The sequence below is a fragment of the Equus przewalskii genome, chromosome 10 (assembly GCF_037783145.1).
Source record: "Equus przewalskii isolate Varuska chromosome 10, EquPr2, whole genome shotgun sequence".
Taxonomy (NCBI): domain Eukaryota; kingdom Metazoa; phylum Chordata; class Mammalia; order Perissodactyla; family Equidae; genus Equus; species Equus przewalskii.
This window is the reverse complement of record NC_091840.1, coordinates 44,419,678-44,438,415: the sequence shown is the minus strand read 5'-3', so window position 1 is coordinate 44,438,415 and position 18,738 is coordinate 44,419,678. Positions and strand designations below refer to the sequence as shown.

Sequence of the window (18,738 nt, the reverse complement as noted above, 5' to 3'; positions counted from 1 at the left end):
GGTGGGAGAGGTGCACGTGGGATGTCTGTCCTGGGAGGATATCCTGCTGCTCTGAGGCTGCTGAGTGAGAAAGACTGGGAGAAGAAAGCAGCAGGGGCAGGAAGTGGTTTTCCATGCCTGATGACGCACCTTTCCATGCCACATTTGTCTGTCGGCTCTCCAGAAGCACCCTCACCCCAGACCCTGGGGCCCCCAACTCACGTTCTAAAATGGAGGCACTCACCTCCCCCGCCACGAAGAACAGAAGTGGCGCCTCTTCCTCTTTGGCCTTGTACTTGGCGATGATCTTCTCGGCTATGGGCTGGATAAGCTGCTTGGCCGCTTCAGACTCCCCATCATCCTCAGAATCTGTGATGGCGAGAGAATGACACAGAGACACCCTGGCTTGTCAGACAGATGGAGTGGTGCCCCCCAAAGAAGCCTGGGCCAAGGGCCTGAAATGCCCATCTGGGCAGCCCCTGCATGGACAAAGAGCTTCCCCTGGGACACAGGCCTCGCCTCCTGGGTGCCCTAGGGTGGGCCCTGTGCGCACATGCCCCGGTTCGCACAGCGCTCTCCTACGCCACGCTCCCCAGAAACACCTCACCTCGCTGAGTAGCACTAATGCCCCAGGCAAACATGATCCTTTTCACAGAATTCTTCACAAACCCACCTTGAAAGCCGAGCTTCCCTTAAGCCAGGACCTGAGGTCCCAGGTAGTTTTGCTCCTGATCACAGAATGAGATACCATGACCTCAGATCTCTGACTTCCTAATGAAAGTGGCAGAAGGAGGAGCTGGGAGGTCAGGACTGTGGTCCAATCAACAGCTTTGGTGGCAGTGAGGAGGCACCAGGGCTGCGGGAATGCCAACTTCACAGCCATCAGCAGGTCTCACCTGGGAGGAGATAGGCTGACCGCGTGGGAGAGCACCCGACCAGGCTCCCCAGGGCCACCTTTAGGCACCTCATGCCTCCAGTGAAACAGCAGCATGGGAGCAGCCACACACGTGCTCCTAGGGCTCACTCCTGCTGAGCCCCGGAACCAAGAGCAAGAGCAAGAGGGGCAAAGCAGGGGGAAGGAGAGCAGGTGCCAGCAGAGGACTTTCACCCAGAAATGCCACACCGCCCAGGAGGCCCGCAGCATGCAGACCCGGCGGGCACCCTCTAGAGCCACATCTAATTAGCTCTGAGATGCTGGGACTCGCTTCACCTCTGGAACCCTGCTTCCACATCTGCAGATGGCCAGGGACATTCCCAATTGTCCCTCAGTTCAGAATTGTTTCCCAGCGGCCCCAGGATGTGGGTGTGTGAGCCTGCAGCAGGCAGGAAAGCCCCGAGGTAAATGACTCCCCAAGGCCACCTCTCCGCAGGGGGCCTCTGTCCTCCAAGCACAGGACCAGCCTGCAAGTCTGCATGCTTAAGAATTCCGAGTGTGGGTACTGGCTCCCCTCCTGGGGGCCCTGAACCAGACTTCTGGAGAATGGGGAGAGAAGGTTGCACATATCCCCAGTTCCCCTTGGTGAAGTGGGTAGGCAGCATCTCAGCCATGATCCTAGTACCCTAATTATTTTGAGTTGGAGCTCAGCAGCAAGTCCCAAGGCAGAGGGTGAGGTGGCCCTTGAGCATCAGCTGCTCTGTTTGCAAGGAATCAGGGTCATCCCACAGGGCTGCAGGGAGCCTAGAGTAAATGTTCCCATGTCCTCCTGCCCCCAGAGCACGGTCATCCACTGAGTGCCAGAATGGGTGAGATGGTGCAGGGGTGCCGAAGGGACACGTGGCCCCAGAGATGCTGCCCTGAGGTTGGGGCCAGCTCCAGCAGCCCCTGGACAGTTCATTAGGACACAGGTGATGGCAGAAGCAGCCTGGGGTAAGCCTTGGCCCGAAGGGGGCCAGCCCCCTGCAGCTGCTGTGCGTGCAGCCCTGCCTCCTTCCAACAATGGGTCTGTTCATCAGGGGGGCCCAGGGCATCCTCCTGGCCTGACCTATTCTTCCCTGCTGGCAGCCAGAGCAGCAAGGAAGGAAAGCACAGCAGCAGCTCCCAGAGCACCTCCCGCAGGGGGAGAGCCATGAATAAATCATTGGGGTCAAAAGCAAGGCTGCAGGGAGAGACAAAGGCCCAGGCTCTGCGTTGTTGTGAGAGAAAGAAGCTGCAGGGAAAGACACCCGCCATGGGAGGCCTGTCCAGTCCCATCCGGCCCTGGGGCCCCCACTAAGCTTCATACCTACAAAAAGGACGAGGCAGGGGCCCTCGTTGAGCTGCACAGCGTTGGAGTCAGAGAGCTCCAGCACGGGCTTGGGGTGCCACGGGAACTCTCTGCAGTCCTCATCGTTGAGCACCTCCACGCGCCCTTGCCGCGTGATCACCTCCCCCTGCGGGTCCAGCACGATGAGGGTGGGGATGCCTGTAAGAGAAAGAGCTGGCCTAGAGGCAGGCCCTGGCAGGAGGGGCCGGCTCCCACCCACAATTCACGGGAGGGACCTAGGATGCCACACAGGCTGACGATTAAGAGTCGGAAAGGATGGAACCCAGGCTCAGCCACTGAATAGCCACAGAACTCCCGTGGGTTCTCTGCGTGTAACTTCTCCGTGGAACCCTGAGCACGTACTTCACCTCTCTGGGCCTCAGCATCCTCCGCTGCAACACGGTGCATGCATGCAGTTCCTACCTTCTCCTCCTCTGTAAAGATCAACGAGGTCATGCATTTAAAGAACTTTGAAAACAGGGTCTTGACACATAAAAACAGTCCATAAATCCTAAAGAGATCCCAAACAAGCAGGAGACGCTCCTCCCACCTGCAGGGAGACTCAAACCTAACGGAGTGATATAGAAACCCACTTCCATGTGGCGTACTTGCTCCAGACACACCAACCAGCACAAATCAACTGATGCCACGGGAGGCCTCACACAGGCAGGAGGGCCCCACTGTGTGAGCACAGGGGCCCATAGAGAGGGGAGCCTGGGGCAGGGGCTGCCAGCCAGCCAGTGGCCCTTCCCGCCCAGCTCCAGCCCTGCTGCCTGGGGAGGGTCCAATACCCGTTCTGAGGAGGACAGTCCCTGGAGGGAGCATGCTGATGGCAACACCGCCCCTTCACATTCGAGGGCCAGACTGGGGTGAGAAATGCAGCACGGAGCTCCCCACAACCCTCCCAACCATAAAGCCTCAAATGAGAAATCAAAGAAAACCACATCCTGGTTACAGTCGCATCTGAGTGTTGCACCTCCCTGCTGTGTGTGTCCCACTCTGCGCGCCCCACTCTGCGCTGATTCTCCTCCTGCCAGGGCCACCCCCCGCCAACCACAGCCCAGAGTCAGCCTTGGTCCTGCCCTTTAGGGACACTTGTCTCTCCGCTGGCAGCTGGTCCCCTCCCCACCTTGCAGTAATCAGCTGCCTCTCCTCTGGAGCCGACCAGCTTTAATTTTATATGGGCCAGTGAAAGCCAGAGCAATTTAATATTTATAGATACCAAAGTGTTCGGTCAGTAATTTGCTCCACTGACATTCTACTTCTCTGTGGGGGGCACTAAGGTACCCGAAATACGGCCCTGGTGTTTTGTAACCCGCCGCGGTGGCTGGTACAGCGGGCATGCAGTCGCAGGCCTGTCTTCAAAAGGGAAAACAATTCCATTACGTTCAAACCTATAGGAAGTGGCTTGGCGTGTTAGGGAACAGATCCAGAGAGCAATGCGCTCTGGAGGACTGCCATTCCACTGCATCGCACGCAGACTCATGTAGCTGGGACTCCTTGCAGGCTTTTAACATGTGCTCGGAGCTGTCCAGGCCACCAGAGAAGTTGTGTGTGAGAGTAAAAGAGACTTGGGATGTTTCCAGCCTCCTCATCACAGCTGCGTTTTATCCCTCGGAGGCCACATCAGGTGCATCCCCATCCCCAAGGATCAGGCTGGGCTTGAGTTAGCAGCCTTAACGGAGGCTTGGGCCATGACAGGCCAGCCAGCTGCAAATGAGTGCCTCCCCATTGCCATACCCCATCCCAGCAATGCTCCGACAAAGTTCTTTCATCAGAGAGTCAGTGTGTTTCAGGAACTGGGCAATTACATGTGTTGGGTTAAACCAGGGCCCACCCACTGCTATGATTAGACACAGCAACCGGCCTGTCTGTAGCCCAGACAGGGCATGCCCAGTTGGTCTGTAGAGGACAAGCAAGAGGATAGAAAAGGGAGGAAAAGTAAAATCTGAAGGCTAAGAAGCCCGATTCCTGGTTTGGTGCCTCGGTTTCTCCAAGGGACTACCCTAAGGCCTTCTTTGTTACCACAGCTGCAGCCCCTCGAGTTCATGCCGGTGGGGACCAGGACAGCAGGGCAAGGACCCGGAGCCCCAGCTGGCTGCTGAGGAGCCCTGAGCTGACTCCACCAAGGACCAGCTCCCTGGGCCTCGGGTCTCCCCACTCCTTCCCCATGGCTACAGGAAAGCAGCCCCCACTCAGAGTTGGTGCTTTGAGCACTGAAGCCCATACCTAGGAGCCCAAGATGACGAGGTGTGTGTGACTGTGGGGCTTAAACAGAAAGCAACTCAGTAAAACAAGCACAGTCAGAGTTCAACCCAGAGAAGCCCATTTCTGGCACGTGGACGGGGAAAAGCGTCTCTGTGCAGGGTGCCAGGCCCCCTTCCCATCATGGGATCTTGGTTAGCTTTGCCCTAGAGCCCTCCATGTGTGCTTTCCTCCAGGCATGGGCCAGCGGGCGAGGGGGAGGAAGCTTGCGTCTCCAGTGCATCTGCCCTGTGCTAGGCACAGCCCCTGCCGCCTCACGCAATGCTATCAGATGGTGGCGGGAAGTACAACTATCCCCCTTTTATGGAAGGTCAGGTTATCTACCCAAGGTCGCCTGGCCAGTAAGTGGCCAAGTTGGGACAGGAGCCCTGGTCTGCTTGTTGTAAAAGCTGCTGTTCTTTCTACCAGGTCACCAGCTGGTGGGGGGCTCTCCCAGCACTGGCGCAAGGGGAGGCCCAGCATTTGCAGCTTTCTGCACCGCCCACCTCCCTCTTCTCTCGCTTCCCAAGGCTGCGTGCAGGAAGGAGGCTGAGGCTCCAGTCACCTCTTCCCTTTCCTCCCCCTGTCATGCAATCCCCAATCCTCCCTCCCTGGAAGCAAGTTCCCCAAGGCAGAGCTGTCTACAGAGAAAAGAGGGCAAAGCCTCTACTGGGAAACTTAAAGGGAATGGAAGATTTCTAACCGGTGCCTTTATACCAAATAACTCTCACACCAGCAAGGGCTTCTCTGGAGGGAATGAAAGAGGAGCAGCCTGGCTCTGCTTTGCTGGAACTCGTGTTTCCCAGCTGCGATGGCTGGATGGTTGGGGGAAGAGCAGTGAGAATTCTCAGGAAGATCCAGGCAAGCCACTTAACTTCTCAGAGCCTCATTTCCACAGCTGGCAAATGGGGGTGGTGATAGCTTCTGATGTTATTTGGTTGTTGTGAGGAATAAACAAGACGACAAGCATAAAATGCTTTTTAGCAGAGTATCTGATATACAGTAAGTACTCCATAAATAGTAGCTCTTGTTACAAATAACTTCATTATTATTATTTTTTTAAATCATCCGTAAGTTGATTATTTGGCTCATGAGAAGGCAGATGTACAGAAGACTGCTGCCTGGCTCTATGAGATAAACAGAAACCTCCATGCTGGCCGGAGGAAGTTAGCTAAAGACACAGAAGACACAGACAGTGTCTACACTGCAGTGAGGGTTCCAGGATCAGTGTGATGCTGATAGTTTACTTGCACCATCCCAAGCTTAACTTTTGGGCATAGAACACATACTCCACGCTCCTAGAGAGGGCTTCAGCCCCAAGCCCCCGGCCCTGGACACCAGCAATGCCTAAGAATCCCCTTCACCATCTCCTTCAAAACCCAGAGAAGAAAGAACAAGGCCTAAAAAGCCCACTCCCAACAGTCTCCTTGTAGGAGAAGCCTATTTGTGAGTATTTAAAACCATCTCAAGCCACGTGCACTGCGAGGGCCCCACAGTTGAATCAGTTGCTTTTCTACTGCCAAGAGGGGGAGTTTTGAAGGAGGTGGCGGGGGGTGGGGATGGGGGCGGGGCAGGCTGGGGCAGAGAGTCTGGCCAGGGTTGTCACCCAGAGAGCCTCTTGCTCTGCATGTGGATGGCAATATGATCTGAGGGTGCTGGGAGCTGGGCAGAGAAATGGGAGGAAAAGCGGACCTGAGAATAGGAAGAGCAGGTTAGGGCAGATGGCAGGGCGAAATATTCTGCCATCACCAAAAAGGTCATTGTGAAAACTGAAGCAAGATGGAAAATGTTTGTAATACATGGTTAACTAGAAAATACAGAATACACGGTGCTGTGTGTGCGATTACAGCTGTGGATAAGCACGTATGCGTGTGGACAGAGACCAAAAGGGCTCAGAAAAGTGAAAACAGTTGTGCTAGTAGGACAGGAATGTGGGTGAGATAGATATTTGAGCTTTCTTAAATGGTGTTATGATAGATGTAGTGACATAAAATAAAAATCAAACAAGCATGGAAGGGCAGTAGGGCTGGGTGGGAATGACAAATACAAACCATGCCTTGGCCATATCAACGGCCAGTTCCGTTCATCAGATCCCTCCTTCTCCCCTCCTGGCTCCCCCAGAACTCTCCCCTGCTTGGAGAGCTAAGGAGCGGAAGGCAGCTGGTTTGGGTGATGATGAAGCTCAGAGAAACCCAAGGGAGGTCAGGGGATGGTCTGGGCCTACTTGAACTTGGCCATCAGGCCTGAAAGTGGCTCAGGCATGTCCCTGTGTCAGGAGACAGGCACGAAGACACTCATGCAATGTTCTTGCAACACAGAAAAACCAGAAAGCACTGAGTGCCCATGCTCAGTGGGACAGATAGATAAACTGTGGTACAGTCGTACAATGAAACACTTTGCAACTCTGAAAAGAAATGAACCAGATATAAATACCAACAGGGCTAAATCTTGAAAACATAACATTAAGTAACAAAAGCAAGTTGGAGAAGGCTATTACAGCACGCCAGCATTTAAGCATGCTTCTAAAATACACCCCCAGCGCGACTTTATATTATGCATGGGTTCACATACCTGCAGTAAAACTATGAAGACAGAGTATGAAGATATACATTAAACGTAGCGTCTCCCCCGGGGGACAAGGAGGGAGCAGGGCCGTGCAGGGGAGCGAAGGGAACCCACTTCTGTCTGCACTGATGCTCCCATTTGCTCATATTTCAAATACCTGAAGCAAAAATGTCAACTCTGGGTGGTGGCCACATGGGTGTTTGTTACATTATTCTCTGTCCTTTCTTGTTTTTCCTTTTTTATGTTCTCAAAATAAAACAAGACAAACAGAACACTGAAGCTGCTCAGTAGGTTTCGAGGCAGCCCCCCGCCTGCCCTCCCCAGGCCCACGGGCTGGCTCCACACGGCCTGCGCCAGGCCTGTAAATACAAAAAACACCAGCGTTGCCCCTTCGCCGTCTACGGACTGAAAACCACGTCTCCGAATGTTTCATTTCTCTATAAAATAAACAGATTTTTTGAAAGGGGCAGGGAAGAAGGCAAAGGAAAGGAGAGGAGAAAGGTGGGAGATGGAGAAAGGGAAGAGGAGAAGAAAAGGGAGAAGGATAAGGAAGAGACAAGAGGGCAAGAGAGAAACAAGCAGATGCTGGGAGAGCCGGCAGCCCTCACCCCAGTGCCGTCCTCCCGGACTGCGGCCTGGTGGCAGGGCTCACGTCCACTCGGCCACTCCCTCGAGGCCCCAGCTGCCCCCCACCCCCAAGGCTCAGGGTGGGGAGGGGAGAGGAAGAAACCCGCCAGGGCCCCTAATGCAGGAGAGACAGGCTGTAAGCCTCCCTGTGAGGAACACGGTGTTCTCTGACAGCCAGGATTAGTCAGACAATCGCTAATGGAATTTGTCTTTTGCCAAGTGTGTCTAAACCCCTTCCTTAGGCATTTTTGAACAGCTTATAGGGCTGCGAATTCCCCAGCATGCATAGAGCACTGGGAGAGGGAGCCCCTCCGGCTCAGGGAACCCAGCCACTCCCCTCGGACGAAGGAAATGGACGGAGGCCAAATGCCAGGGCCCTATGAACTCAGGCGGCCCGGTGGAGCCCGCTGGCTAACACAGCCTGGGTTCAGTCCAGAGCCCCCAGGGAGCCAGTGAGCAGCCCACCAGCGGCAGCAGGACTTTTGGCCCGGCAGCAGATCCTGCCACTCTGGGAAAGGGATGACTTGAGGGGGACAACGTCAAGATCCAGACTCGGCCACAGCCACCTGGACAGACACCTCCATAAGGCCTTTTATGCAAGGCCTCCTTCAGTCTGCTGGGGATACTGGAATCCAGTGACGCTCTAAGCCCGGCTCCCAAGATGCTCAGAGGATTCGGGGTTCTCCTTGCATTACCCATTTTCATCCGAGCCTGTCAGGATGGCACAGGGAAGCTCTGCCCTCGTGTGCCTCGACGCACAAAGTGACTGTCAGATCCAGTCACTGGCTCACCGGAAGGCACAAAGACAGCCCAGGTGGAGGTGGCTCACCTTGGGTGCAGGCAAGGGAATGTACCTGGTGCTGCTCTGCGAAAGCACCTTCACCAAAATGCTTGAGGAGGAGAGACGGAGGGGAGCGAGAGCCCAGGCCACACAGAGAGACTCCAACAGGGAGCATGAGCTCCCCCAGACCCAGCCCTGCAGGCTCTGCTGAAGACCAGAGGCTCGGCACAGTGGAACCCTCCACCGACTGCGGATGTGTGGCATGTGTGCACATCATGAGATGTAACATAGTAAGAAAGCTGTGTCTGGTCTTCATTCCCAGTTCCTGGCACAGAGCTCCTAAAACCCTTGTAATTTCCCGATTGGTAGTGGGAATCCTTTGTTATAATATGTGGTCTTAGTCCCTGGTTCTGACACAAGAGCTTCCAAGATTCTTGGAATCTCGGAGTGATGAGTGTCTTTTGTATGCTTAATCAGATGACAGGTGGCTGGGGGCCCCGAAATAGCTTCAGAATGAGTGGTGGTCACCAGAAAGGCATGATCAGAAGGTTAGAACTTTCTGCCCCACTCCATGACCTCTGACCTTGGGGGAAGGAAGAGGACATGGAGGTTGAGTTAATCTCCAATGGTCAATGATTCAACCAATTATGTCTACATAATGAAATCTCCATGAAAACCCTATCTGGCGGGGTTCGGAGAGCTTCTGGGTTGGTGGAGACATGGAGGTGCTGGGAGGGTGGCACACCCAGAGAGGGCATGGAAGCTCTGTGCCTCTTCCCATGTATTGATGCATCTCTTCCATTTGGCTCTTCTTGAGTTGTATCCTTTATAATAAACCCATAACAGTTCACAATAGAAGGAGTTTGCCCTCTGAGGGAAAGCACTGCAGGAGGCAGCATCCGAGCTGGAGGGATGGGCAGGATGGTGATGGAGGGAGACCATGTGAGATGGCAGGGAGGGTGTAGATGGGGGAGCAGTGAGAAACGGGGCTGTGAAGGTGTTGGAGACCAGACTGGAGAGAGTCTTGGAATACCAGGGCACGGTCATGGAGGGCTTCCACACAGGGGATGAACACCACTATCAGAGTCAATCTTCTGAAGCTTCACTTGGAGGTGCTCTGCCCGGTTGGTACATACAGTAGACTGGGACAGGGGAGGAGGACCGGTGCAGAGGAACAGAGGGGTTCTAGGTGTCATTGAATCATTAGAACAAAGGGAGAAGAGCTGGGACAAGCCCCCGTTAAAGAGATGGTGGAGGAGAAAGCCAAGAAACAGCAAGCCAGGGGAACACCAGGAGAGGGGGTGATGTGGAGGGAGAGGGGGAGGAGGAGAGGATTTTAGGGGTAGCCCCAACTGTTGAAAAACAAAACCAGATGGAGCAGGAAAAGAACAGGGAGGTCACTGGATTGCAAACATCTCGACTCACTCCTGGGTGATCTCATCCAGTTTTAAGCTTGGAAATATAACTATATGCCAACTGACAAATGCCAAATTTGTATCTCAAGCCCCACCTCTCCCAATTCTAGGCTGCTGAATCCACATCACCACCAATGGGCATCTTACACTCAACATGATCAAAATTAAACTCCTCTTCACCTGAACTCCACACCAACCCCATCCACCCCCACCCCTACATCCGACATACGCGGCTTTCCCAGTCTTAGCTGATGGCGGCTCCATCCTTCTAGTTGCTTAGGCAGAAGGCTTTGGAGTTGTCTTCGAGTCTTCTTTTACTCTCACACTTCACATCCAATCTGTTAGCAAACTGTAAGGCCCTAACTTCAAACTCTATCCAGAATCTGCCATGTCTTGCCACCTCTACTGCCACCACCCCTGCCCGAGCCCCATCATCTTTTCCCTGGATTATTACAATAACATCCTAACTGGCTGCCCTGCTTCTCAACACCACAACCACAGGGACTCTACCATAAATTAGATCGTGGGACTCTGCTCAAACTCCGCAGTGGTGTCCCACTTCACTCAGCGTAAAAGCCGAAGTGTGATTAGCAAGGCCCTATGGGCCCTGGTCTTCTTACTCTCCAGTCTTAACCCCTCCACACCTGACTTGGTCATTCTGCTCCAGCTGCACTGGCCTCCTTGCTGTTCCATAAGCACGTGAGGCACGATTCTGCCCCAGGGCCTTTCCATTGGCGGTTCCGTCTGCCCGGAATGCTCTTCTCTCCCAGAGAACCACAGGGTTAATTCTCTTGTCACCTTCTCAATGAGAAGAACCTGTTATGAGGCACCTGTTAGGGCAGGCTGAGCAATAGCTTTAGGGAGTGATGGGATTTTTTTTTTATGGCTAAGCATTCTGTGAAGTGGAGAAGAAGGAGCTAATAGAGAAACAGAGACAAAGAGGCGAGAAAGGGAGGGAAATGCAAGAGGCAAGGGCAAGACCCTAGAAGAACAAAGGCAGAATCTTAGAAAGCAGGGATGATACTTCTAACAAGAAAGAAGAAAGGAGATGGGGCGATGCATAGACATCCCGAGCTATGAAGCCAAGGACATAACAGAGATGTTTCATGGCAGAGAGGAGGGAAACAGAGGGAACTCAGGAGAGCTGGCCGTACTCCCACTAAGGCAGATCTGCGGAGGAGAGAAGCTGGAAGAGGGGCAGGGAAAGGAGACGAGAGCTGTGGGAAACGGCCATAGGGAGGAAAGCGATGGCCCCAAGACCTCAGCTCCTCTGCCAGCCCCTGCTCCACATCCCTGTCCCTCCACTCCTGGTCCAGCCTGGGCAAGGCTGCAATGGAGGTTCTCAGCAACCCACCTCCTACAGCAGACCGTGGATTTTCTCTACCTTCTGTGTTGGGAGTGAGAGGCAGTGGGATGCAAAAACTTGTCTGCCCTTGTCCTTGTGAGAACAGAGCTGCTGACTGGTAAGATCAATGTACAATGCCACATGAGAACTTACTAGCCACGTGTGCTTCTACTAGAAACCAGACCCCTGCTGCACGGGGGACCTCAGAAATGCCATGAAGCAGAAGACCGTAAGTGACCCTGTGGGGCTAGAGGGAGGCAGAGCTAGGGAGACGGGCACTGGGCTGCAGAGGCCACCTGGGCCACCTGCCTCAGAGCCCAAGGGTGCAGCTTCCCTCTCCCCATAGGCAGGCCTGTTGTGAGCCCTGTGTGAGGCCTGGTCACGGTGGGTGCCATCAGAAATATCAGTGGACAGCCTGCCTCTAGGATTTCTCTTCCAGTTTAGCTTGAATGTCAATACTGCACTGATCTCCCCTTAATCAAAACTTTCAAAAGGCTCCAGAAGTCCAAAGTGTCAAGTGTAAAACCTCAGCAGGGCGTTCAAGGCCCTCTACGATGTGGCCCCACCAGCCTTATTGCCCACTCTGCCCTATAGTACACCATGCACATCCTACTCTGGCCTTTGCCCTGGAATGTCCCAAACTCCCTATCTAAACCCCATCCATTCTGTGAGGCCCTGCTCCATAGCCACCTCCGCCAGGAAGCCTTCCTGGCAAACAGCTCTAAGCAAGTCTCTCCTCTGAACTCGGATTATTCCGCTGAGTGGCCCTTCATTAAATGCTGCCTTGAGAAGGAGCCTGTGCTGCTCTTTTCCACTCTTGTTCCACCATGCTTTAGTGCATCTCTGGCTTCACAGGGCCAGAGGCAGACAGACCAAGGTCAGGAGGCAGTGTCTGACAGGCTGTTTGCAGGAATGAGTTCTAAGCCTTAGCCCAAGAGGTCAAGTGATCAAGGATGCAGTCGGCACAAAACACTAAGCCAGGGAGAGACTGTGAACCCGAGAGCGAGGAAGCAGGAGGTGGGGAGCCGGGACAGCAGACAAGTCCAAGCTGGAGACAGACCAGAACAGATGGCAGGGGAAGATAGGCCATGGCTTCAGCAGACGAGGAGCAGTGGGACGCGCCTGGTGCAGGACTGGGCTGCAGAGGACGCGCGCTGGCCGGAGTTGCGTTCCATGTGAATCTCACATTCTTCTACTATGGCATGCCTGGTGGGCCACTGCTTGCCTGGGCACAGAGCCTCCCCAGAGCAGCTTTCTGATCCTTGACTAAGGGCTCCTTGAAGTTGGGGACCACGTATGTACTTCCATCCCCACACTGCTAGGGCCTTAAGGATTGTGCCAAATGAATGCGTCTCTGAGAACTCTCCATTCTCTTCCTCCTCAGTTGTGGTCATCCTCTTTCTGGCTGTCTGGGCCACACCTAACAACCGCAGCTCCTATGGCTGTAATATTTACATGCTGACAACTAGAGAATCCGAAGGAGAGTTCCCTTCTCCACTTTCTGCAGGCAGACAGGAAACCATCAATTTAATTTTTTTGTGCCTTGCCCACATTCTCCAGAAGGGTGTCCTCCAGCCTTAGCAGTGTATCCAAAACTTGTGTTGAATCTTGAAGAGCTCATGATCTCTCCTTATGACGCTGGCACCCACCCTCCAAAGGGTCCTCAGAAGCATCTCACAGAACACAGGGAGGGTACACACTGCCAGCCTCAAGCTGGCTATGTGTTGTCTGTAGACCATCCTTTGGCAATTTATTAAGTTCAGGTGACCCCACGGCCTTAGCACTGACCACCAGGAATATCTGCATCATGCTGGACCCCACATCCAGGAAAGGGCAACTCAATTCCCTACCTCGGAGAGGAAAAGATTCTGCTCCACTGATGACAAGTGCTTGGAAAGAAGTCTCTACGTGGAGAGGCCTCCTGACTGAGCAGAGTGGCTGAGTGAGGCCCAGCACCCAGCTCCACCCTCTGGACAAGTGTCAGTCTGCTAAGCCCTCGTACGAAATGGCACTTATTTGACCAACACTTTTTAGTTTCTCCAGACATCATCATACTCTGCTCTTTACTTATTTCCCAATGTAAATCTCATCTCGTCCACTCAAGGGCAGCACCAGCCCACCCTGCTGGTTTATCTCCCACGGAGCTCACTGCAGAGTCTTGGTGGTTAGGAGGAGTTCAAGAAACACAATCCTGTGCATATAAATCTACTCCATCTTTTTCCCCAAAAAGGATTTGAGGCAGCTTAAAAACTGCATGATATAATCCAATAAAAAGAGATGAAAATATCCCCCTGAAGGGAAAACAAGGAAGGAAAAAAGAGAAAAACGGAGCCAGGGTCAAGGGCATGTGCACAGAAATGGGCATTTTTGCAAAACTGCTGAAGGTGGTTATAAATCCAGCTCTGGGTTTTCTAGAGACTAAAGCAAAGAAAGAATCGTGGTCTGCAATGAAATTCAAAGTATACAAAAGATGAAAGAAAAAAACAAAACTATCCTACCTGCTCCAGAGAAGCTCAACCTTTGCTGGCGCTGGAGGATAATTTCCTAAGCAGGAAGTCCTACAGGCGGGATTGCTAAATTAAAGGTTTTGTAGATTTTTAAGGCCTCTGATGTAGATTGCCAATCGCTCTCCTGAAAGGTTGTCTTGATTTACATTCCTACCAGCAGTCTGCTCTCTCCCCTACACTGGGGATTGCCGTTTTTTCATTGGGGTGGGGAGGAGGAGTTCATTTTTAGGAATAGGAGGCATGAGCCTCCAACGTTCTCAAAGGGCCCCTAGATCTAGACTGTTAATACCCAAAGTGTGGTCCCTGGACCAGCCGCACCAGCATCGCCTGGGGGCCCGCTGGAAACGCAGGCTTCTCAGCCCCCCCCAGGCCCACGGAAGCCCAACCTGCACTCTCACAAGATCCCCAGGCGATTCTTACGCACATTTGAAACGGAGAAGCACCAATTACAAATTAAATATTAATTTTTTGAAACTTCGGCTCTAAACAAAGCCATATGCTTACTCTAAATGGTGAAGAAAAAAGGGTGAAGAACCTGATGAGTTCCCCCGGAAGCTGTGGAATTTGTGGGTAAATCTTCTCTGTGTGTGTGAGGAAGAACGGCCCTGAGCTAACATCTGTGCCCATCTTCCTCTATATGTGGGACGCCACCGCAACGTGGCTTGACGAGCAGTGCTAGGTCTGCACCCGGGATCCAACCTGGGGACCCCAGGGCCACCACAATGGAGTGTGCAAACTTAACCACTGCGCCACTGGGCTGGCCCCTGTGGTTAAATCTCGGATTTGTCTTTTTTTCACTCTCTGTAACACAGGAGCACTGAGAACTCAAATATTAGCTGTACCTGTTTAGGGCTGACCAGGCTCTGGTACGACTGACACAAGGGGAATGAGTTTAACTCTTAACAGACCAATTAAGTGCTTCACCAAGAGAACACCTGGCTGGGGAAAGGCTGGGAAGGAGGTATTCAAATAATAAAGAATAAAAGCACAGTTTGCCTCACTAATAATCATTATTTCTGAAAAACACCATGATTAGAACTCCAAGTCTTAGTTTTCCACCCTCTCAGGAAATCTGTTTTCTCACCTAAAAAGTAACACGCACTCAGCCCTCACTATATGCGTCAGGAACCATATGAAGCGCTTTATATACATTATCCTTTAATGCCCCTACAATGCCTTGTGGCAGAGATTTCTCATGCCCGATTTGCAGACGAGGAAACCGTGGCTCAGAGTCCTATGGAACCAAAGATCACTCTCAGGTCTGTCTGACAGCAGACCCCTTGGGATAAGGTTTTGGCCAAGTCGTTTGGGAGCATGTGCTCCACGGCCCAACTGCATCCGAACTCACTAGGCCAGGTGGTGAGAACTAGCTGTCTCACCTGGACATGTACTTTTTCAAAAACCTGGCTTTAATGAGGTGTAATTTACATACCATAAAATTCACTGCATGTAATTTTTAAGATGGTGAAGAACGTGAACATTCATGGAAATAAGGATGCTCTTTTCCCTCTAAAAGCAAAGCCAAAGAGGTGGTAAGCCCAGACAGCAGGTTTCCAGGGACCCCACGGAGTGGGGAATGCCTACCTTGGATTCCATACAGCCGGTTGAGACGCGACCGCCGGGCCTCGTCGGTGTAGGGGACAGCGAGCCAGGGCATCTCACTAAAGTACTGCTTGAATGAGTCCTCTGACCTACGGAGACACACGCGGAAACATGGCTCTGTTACATCCGAACGCACCAGCACTGGGTCCTCCCCACCTTCTATCCGCTTATGCCCAGGGCTCTGCGGATGCCGGGGCCGCTAACCAACGTGCTCCTCAGGCACCAGGCAGATGACACAGGAGGGCTATGCCGCCCATCCTGGCGTACGCCAAGAAGCACAGGCCTCCACACAGCAGGCGGATGCCAAAGCACAACGCCAGGCCATTTCAACAGCCTCCTGCCTGCGTCCCACCAGTTCAACTTATGCTCAACTTTTCATTCTTCAACATGACAGGCCTTTCCCTTTTTTTTTTAAATTTTTTTTATTGTGGTCATAATAGTTTATAACATTGTGAAATTTCAGTTGTACATTACTATTTGTTAGACACCATGTAAAGGTGCCCCTCACCCTTTGTACCCACCCCCAACCCCCATCCCCATCCCCCTGGTAACCACTAAACTGTCTGTTTGTCCATAAATTTGTTTACGTCCACAAATGAGTGAAATCATACAGTGTTTGTCTTTCGCTGTCTGGCTTATTTCGCTTAACATAATACTCTCCAGGTCCATCCATGTTGTTGCAAATGGGACGATTTTGTCTTTTTTTATGGCTGAGGAGTATTCCATTCGGACAGGTCTTACTTTTATAAGGAGCCTAGAGTGCACAGACACTGCATTCCCCGTGATGCTTCTGATTTGTGCACATAACAGTGATGGACCACACTTTTAGCAAAGCATTAACCTATGATTCCATGTCTAAGAAACTCCAGGAATGACAATCCTAATCCAATGATAGAAAGCAGATCGGGGGGCCCCTGGGGCTGGGGTTTGGGGGTGAAGACGGACCAAGAAGAGGCACGAGGGAGTCTTTTGAGTGACGGAAATGTTCTATATCTTAACTTACACGGGTACATACATTGGTCAAAACTCATTGAACTGCATAACTAAAATGTACACATTTTACTGTAAATAAATTATACTCCAATAAAGTTGCTGTTTTTTAAAGCTTTAAAAAAGCAATCACTCCAATAAGCCAGTCGGAGAAAGACGAACTCTATATGACTCCACTCATAGGTGGAAGTTAATATATTGACAAGGAGATCTGATTGGTGGTTACCAGGGAAAAGGGGGGGTGGGGGGAGGGCACAAAGGGGAAAGTGGTGTACCCACAACATGACTAACAATAATGTACAACTGAAATCTCACAAGGTTGTAATCTATCATAACATTAATAAAAAAAAAAAAAGCAATCACTCCACGTGGCACGCCTTCAAGCTTGCCGCCACTCACATGCAGAGATGGGAGCTGGGGACCAGCAGGGTGGGACCATGGCCCAAGAAAACGAGCATGGCAAAGTGCAGACGTTAAGGATGCAGAGTGCACAAAACGCCCTCAGTGTGTTGGCATCTCAGAGACCCTTCTATGAACAAGAACTTAAGAGGCAGAAGTGCCTGGTGGCTCGGTTTGAATTGGGGCTGGAGTTTTGTGATGGAGGAAGGTCAGTGATGAGTAAAGCCAGTGAGAGGGCAAGAAGCAGAAGAAATTGAGGCTAAAAGGACCTGATGGACTCCAGGAAGAATGTCTGCCCTTCTTGTTTTTATGATAGCCTCCAGACAAAGTATGTGGTCAGAGCTAAGAAAAATGACTGCATAGCCACCCAAGAGAGGTGTCACATTCCATCAGTCTCTGACTCTTTTCTTTCCATCCTTTCCCCTCTGAATCCTTTCATCACAATCTAAAAAGATGAACAAACCAGACAAATGTATCCTAATCTCAAATGATCCAGGCCAGAATTGGGACATAACCCAGGTATTTACAGCAAGAACAGGTTTTCCTAGGCTCCACTGCAGACAATTACGTGAGTAAATATGAAATGTATCCGTCCCTCTGCCAATATTCCCAGACATGTCTTCCCCAATCCCTACCTCCAAGCTCTAAAGAAGTGAGAAGTGTAAGGCAAAAGGAACACATGTTAACCGCCTGCAGAAAAGGGCAGCTACACCGCCACCCTCCCCAGCACACGTTACCTGTCTGCACTAACAAAGATGATCTCAAATTTCTGGCCTGCCTCCTTGATCTTCCGGTAGGATTCCACCAGGACCCGCGTGAGGCTTCGGCAGGGTGGACACTGAAAGACAAGAGTGGGATCCTGCAGGGTGACGTTGTCCCTTCTCTTTCCAATTTCCCAGCCACTTGTCATCAGAGGCCAGGTTAGCAAGACCCAAGTAGGATTGGTACAGCAAAACCCAGTTTATAAAAGAGGCAGAAACAAAAATGCCTCTTCTAATAGTGAGCACCCAGCACGGCTCCTCCATACCCACACTGTGTGCCAGCAGGCAGCAGCAGAAACGAACCCCCTCAGGGTCCGTTAGAAGTCTCACCAGAAGAGGTTAGGAGGACTATCCTTTTAGACCAGTCAAAGACATCATTTTCTTGCTGCTATTATCGTTCATAACAACAAGCACTCATGGCTTGCCAACAATGCAGCAGGCACAGGAGAAAGCAAGAACCGCCAGAAGCCAACCACAACTGGTCTTGGTGGAACATCACTGCTCCTTCTGTCTGGACTGAAGAGGGACAAACACTCACCCAGTGTGCGGAGAAATAGACTCCCACGTGAGACCCCTCCAGGCTGCTGCTCTCCAGGGACTGCCCGTTATTTCTAAGCAAGGGCCCTGCAATGACTTCCCTGAAGGGTTTAGGTCCCCAAGGGAATTCCAAACCTGAAACAGGCAACAGAGGGAGAGAATTGTTAAGACTCTTCATTGTGATCTCTGACCCAAGACCCTCAGGGATGCACGGCATGACAACCTCATCATCAAATAGCATTTGTTAACACATCCGTAGGATCTGCAGCTAAAACCCAGGAATAAAAGCAGGACTCATCCATGGCAGAGCCTGCCTACCCTCCAGGCAATGGGTCCCGAACCTGGATGATCACAGGACCCAGCCCCTGGGGCCTTTTGAAAACTACAGAAGCCCAGGTCCCACGCTGAGTCCTGGGATCTGGGAGCAAGGCTGAAGATGTACGTCCAAAACAAAGCAAAACAGACTCTCCAGGTAACTCTGACGATGGGCCAAGGTAGGGAATCATTGCTCAGGTGTTAACCATGAGTTTTTCAATTCCAACCCTGGAGTCTCAGAGGCTGTCAATTCTGACTGCATCGTAGAGTCAGCTGGGGATTTTAAAATATGATGCTCCTGGGCCCCACCCCCAGAGATCTTGCTTCAGATGGTCTGGTTTGGGGCCCAGGGAACCAAGTGAGATGAGAATTTAAGTCTAGTGAAAGGAAAGAGTAAAATCTACTCAACCCAGATGGTCTACATTCTG

At 52.0% G+C, this 18,738-nt stretch overlaps 1 protein-coding gene across 3 annotated transcripts in view; it reads right to left on the bottom strand.

The window, feature by feature from the left end:
- NXN (nucleoredoxin) overlaps positions 1 to 18,738 on the bottom strand; it is a 138,584-nt gene that overhangs the window by 4,387 nt on the left and 115,459 nt on the right. For all 3 annotated transcript variants that reach the window (XM_070562843.1, XM_070562844.1, XM_070562845.1), the window contains exons 3-7: positions 17,997 to 18,130; positions 17,435 to 17,535; positions 15,291 to 15,397; positions 2,202 to 2,381; positions 224 to 348 (exon numbers count right to left, since the gene is read on the bottom strand). In XM_070562843.1, coding sequence (XP_070418944.1) covers positions 224 to 348; positions 2,202 to 2,381; positions 15,291 to 15,397; positions 17,435 to 17,535; positions 17,997 to 18,130 — 647 coding nt within the window. The remainder of the gene's footprint in view (positions 1 to 223; positions 349 to 2,201; positions 2,382 to 15,290; positions 15,398 to 17,434; positions 17,536 to 17,996; positions 18,131 to 18,738) is intronic.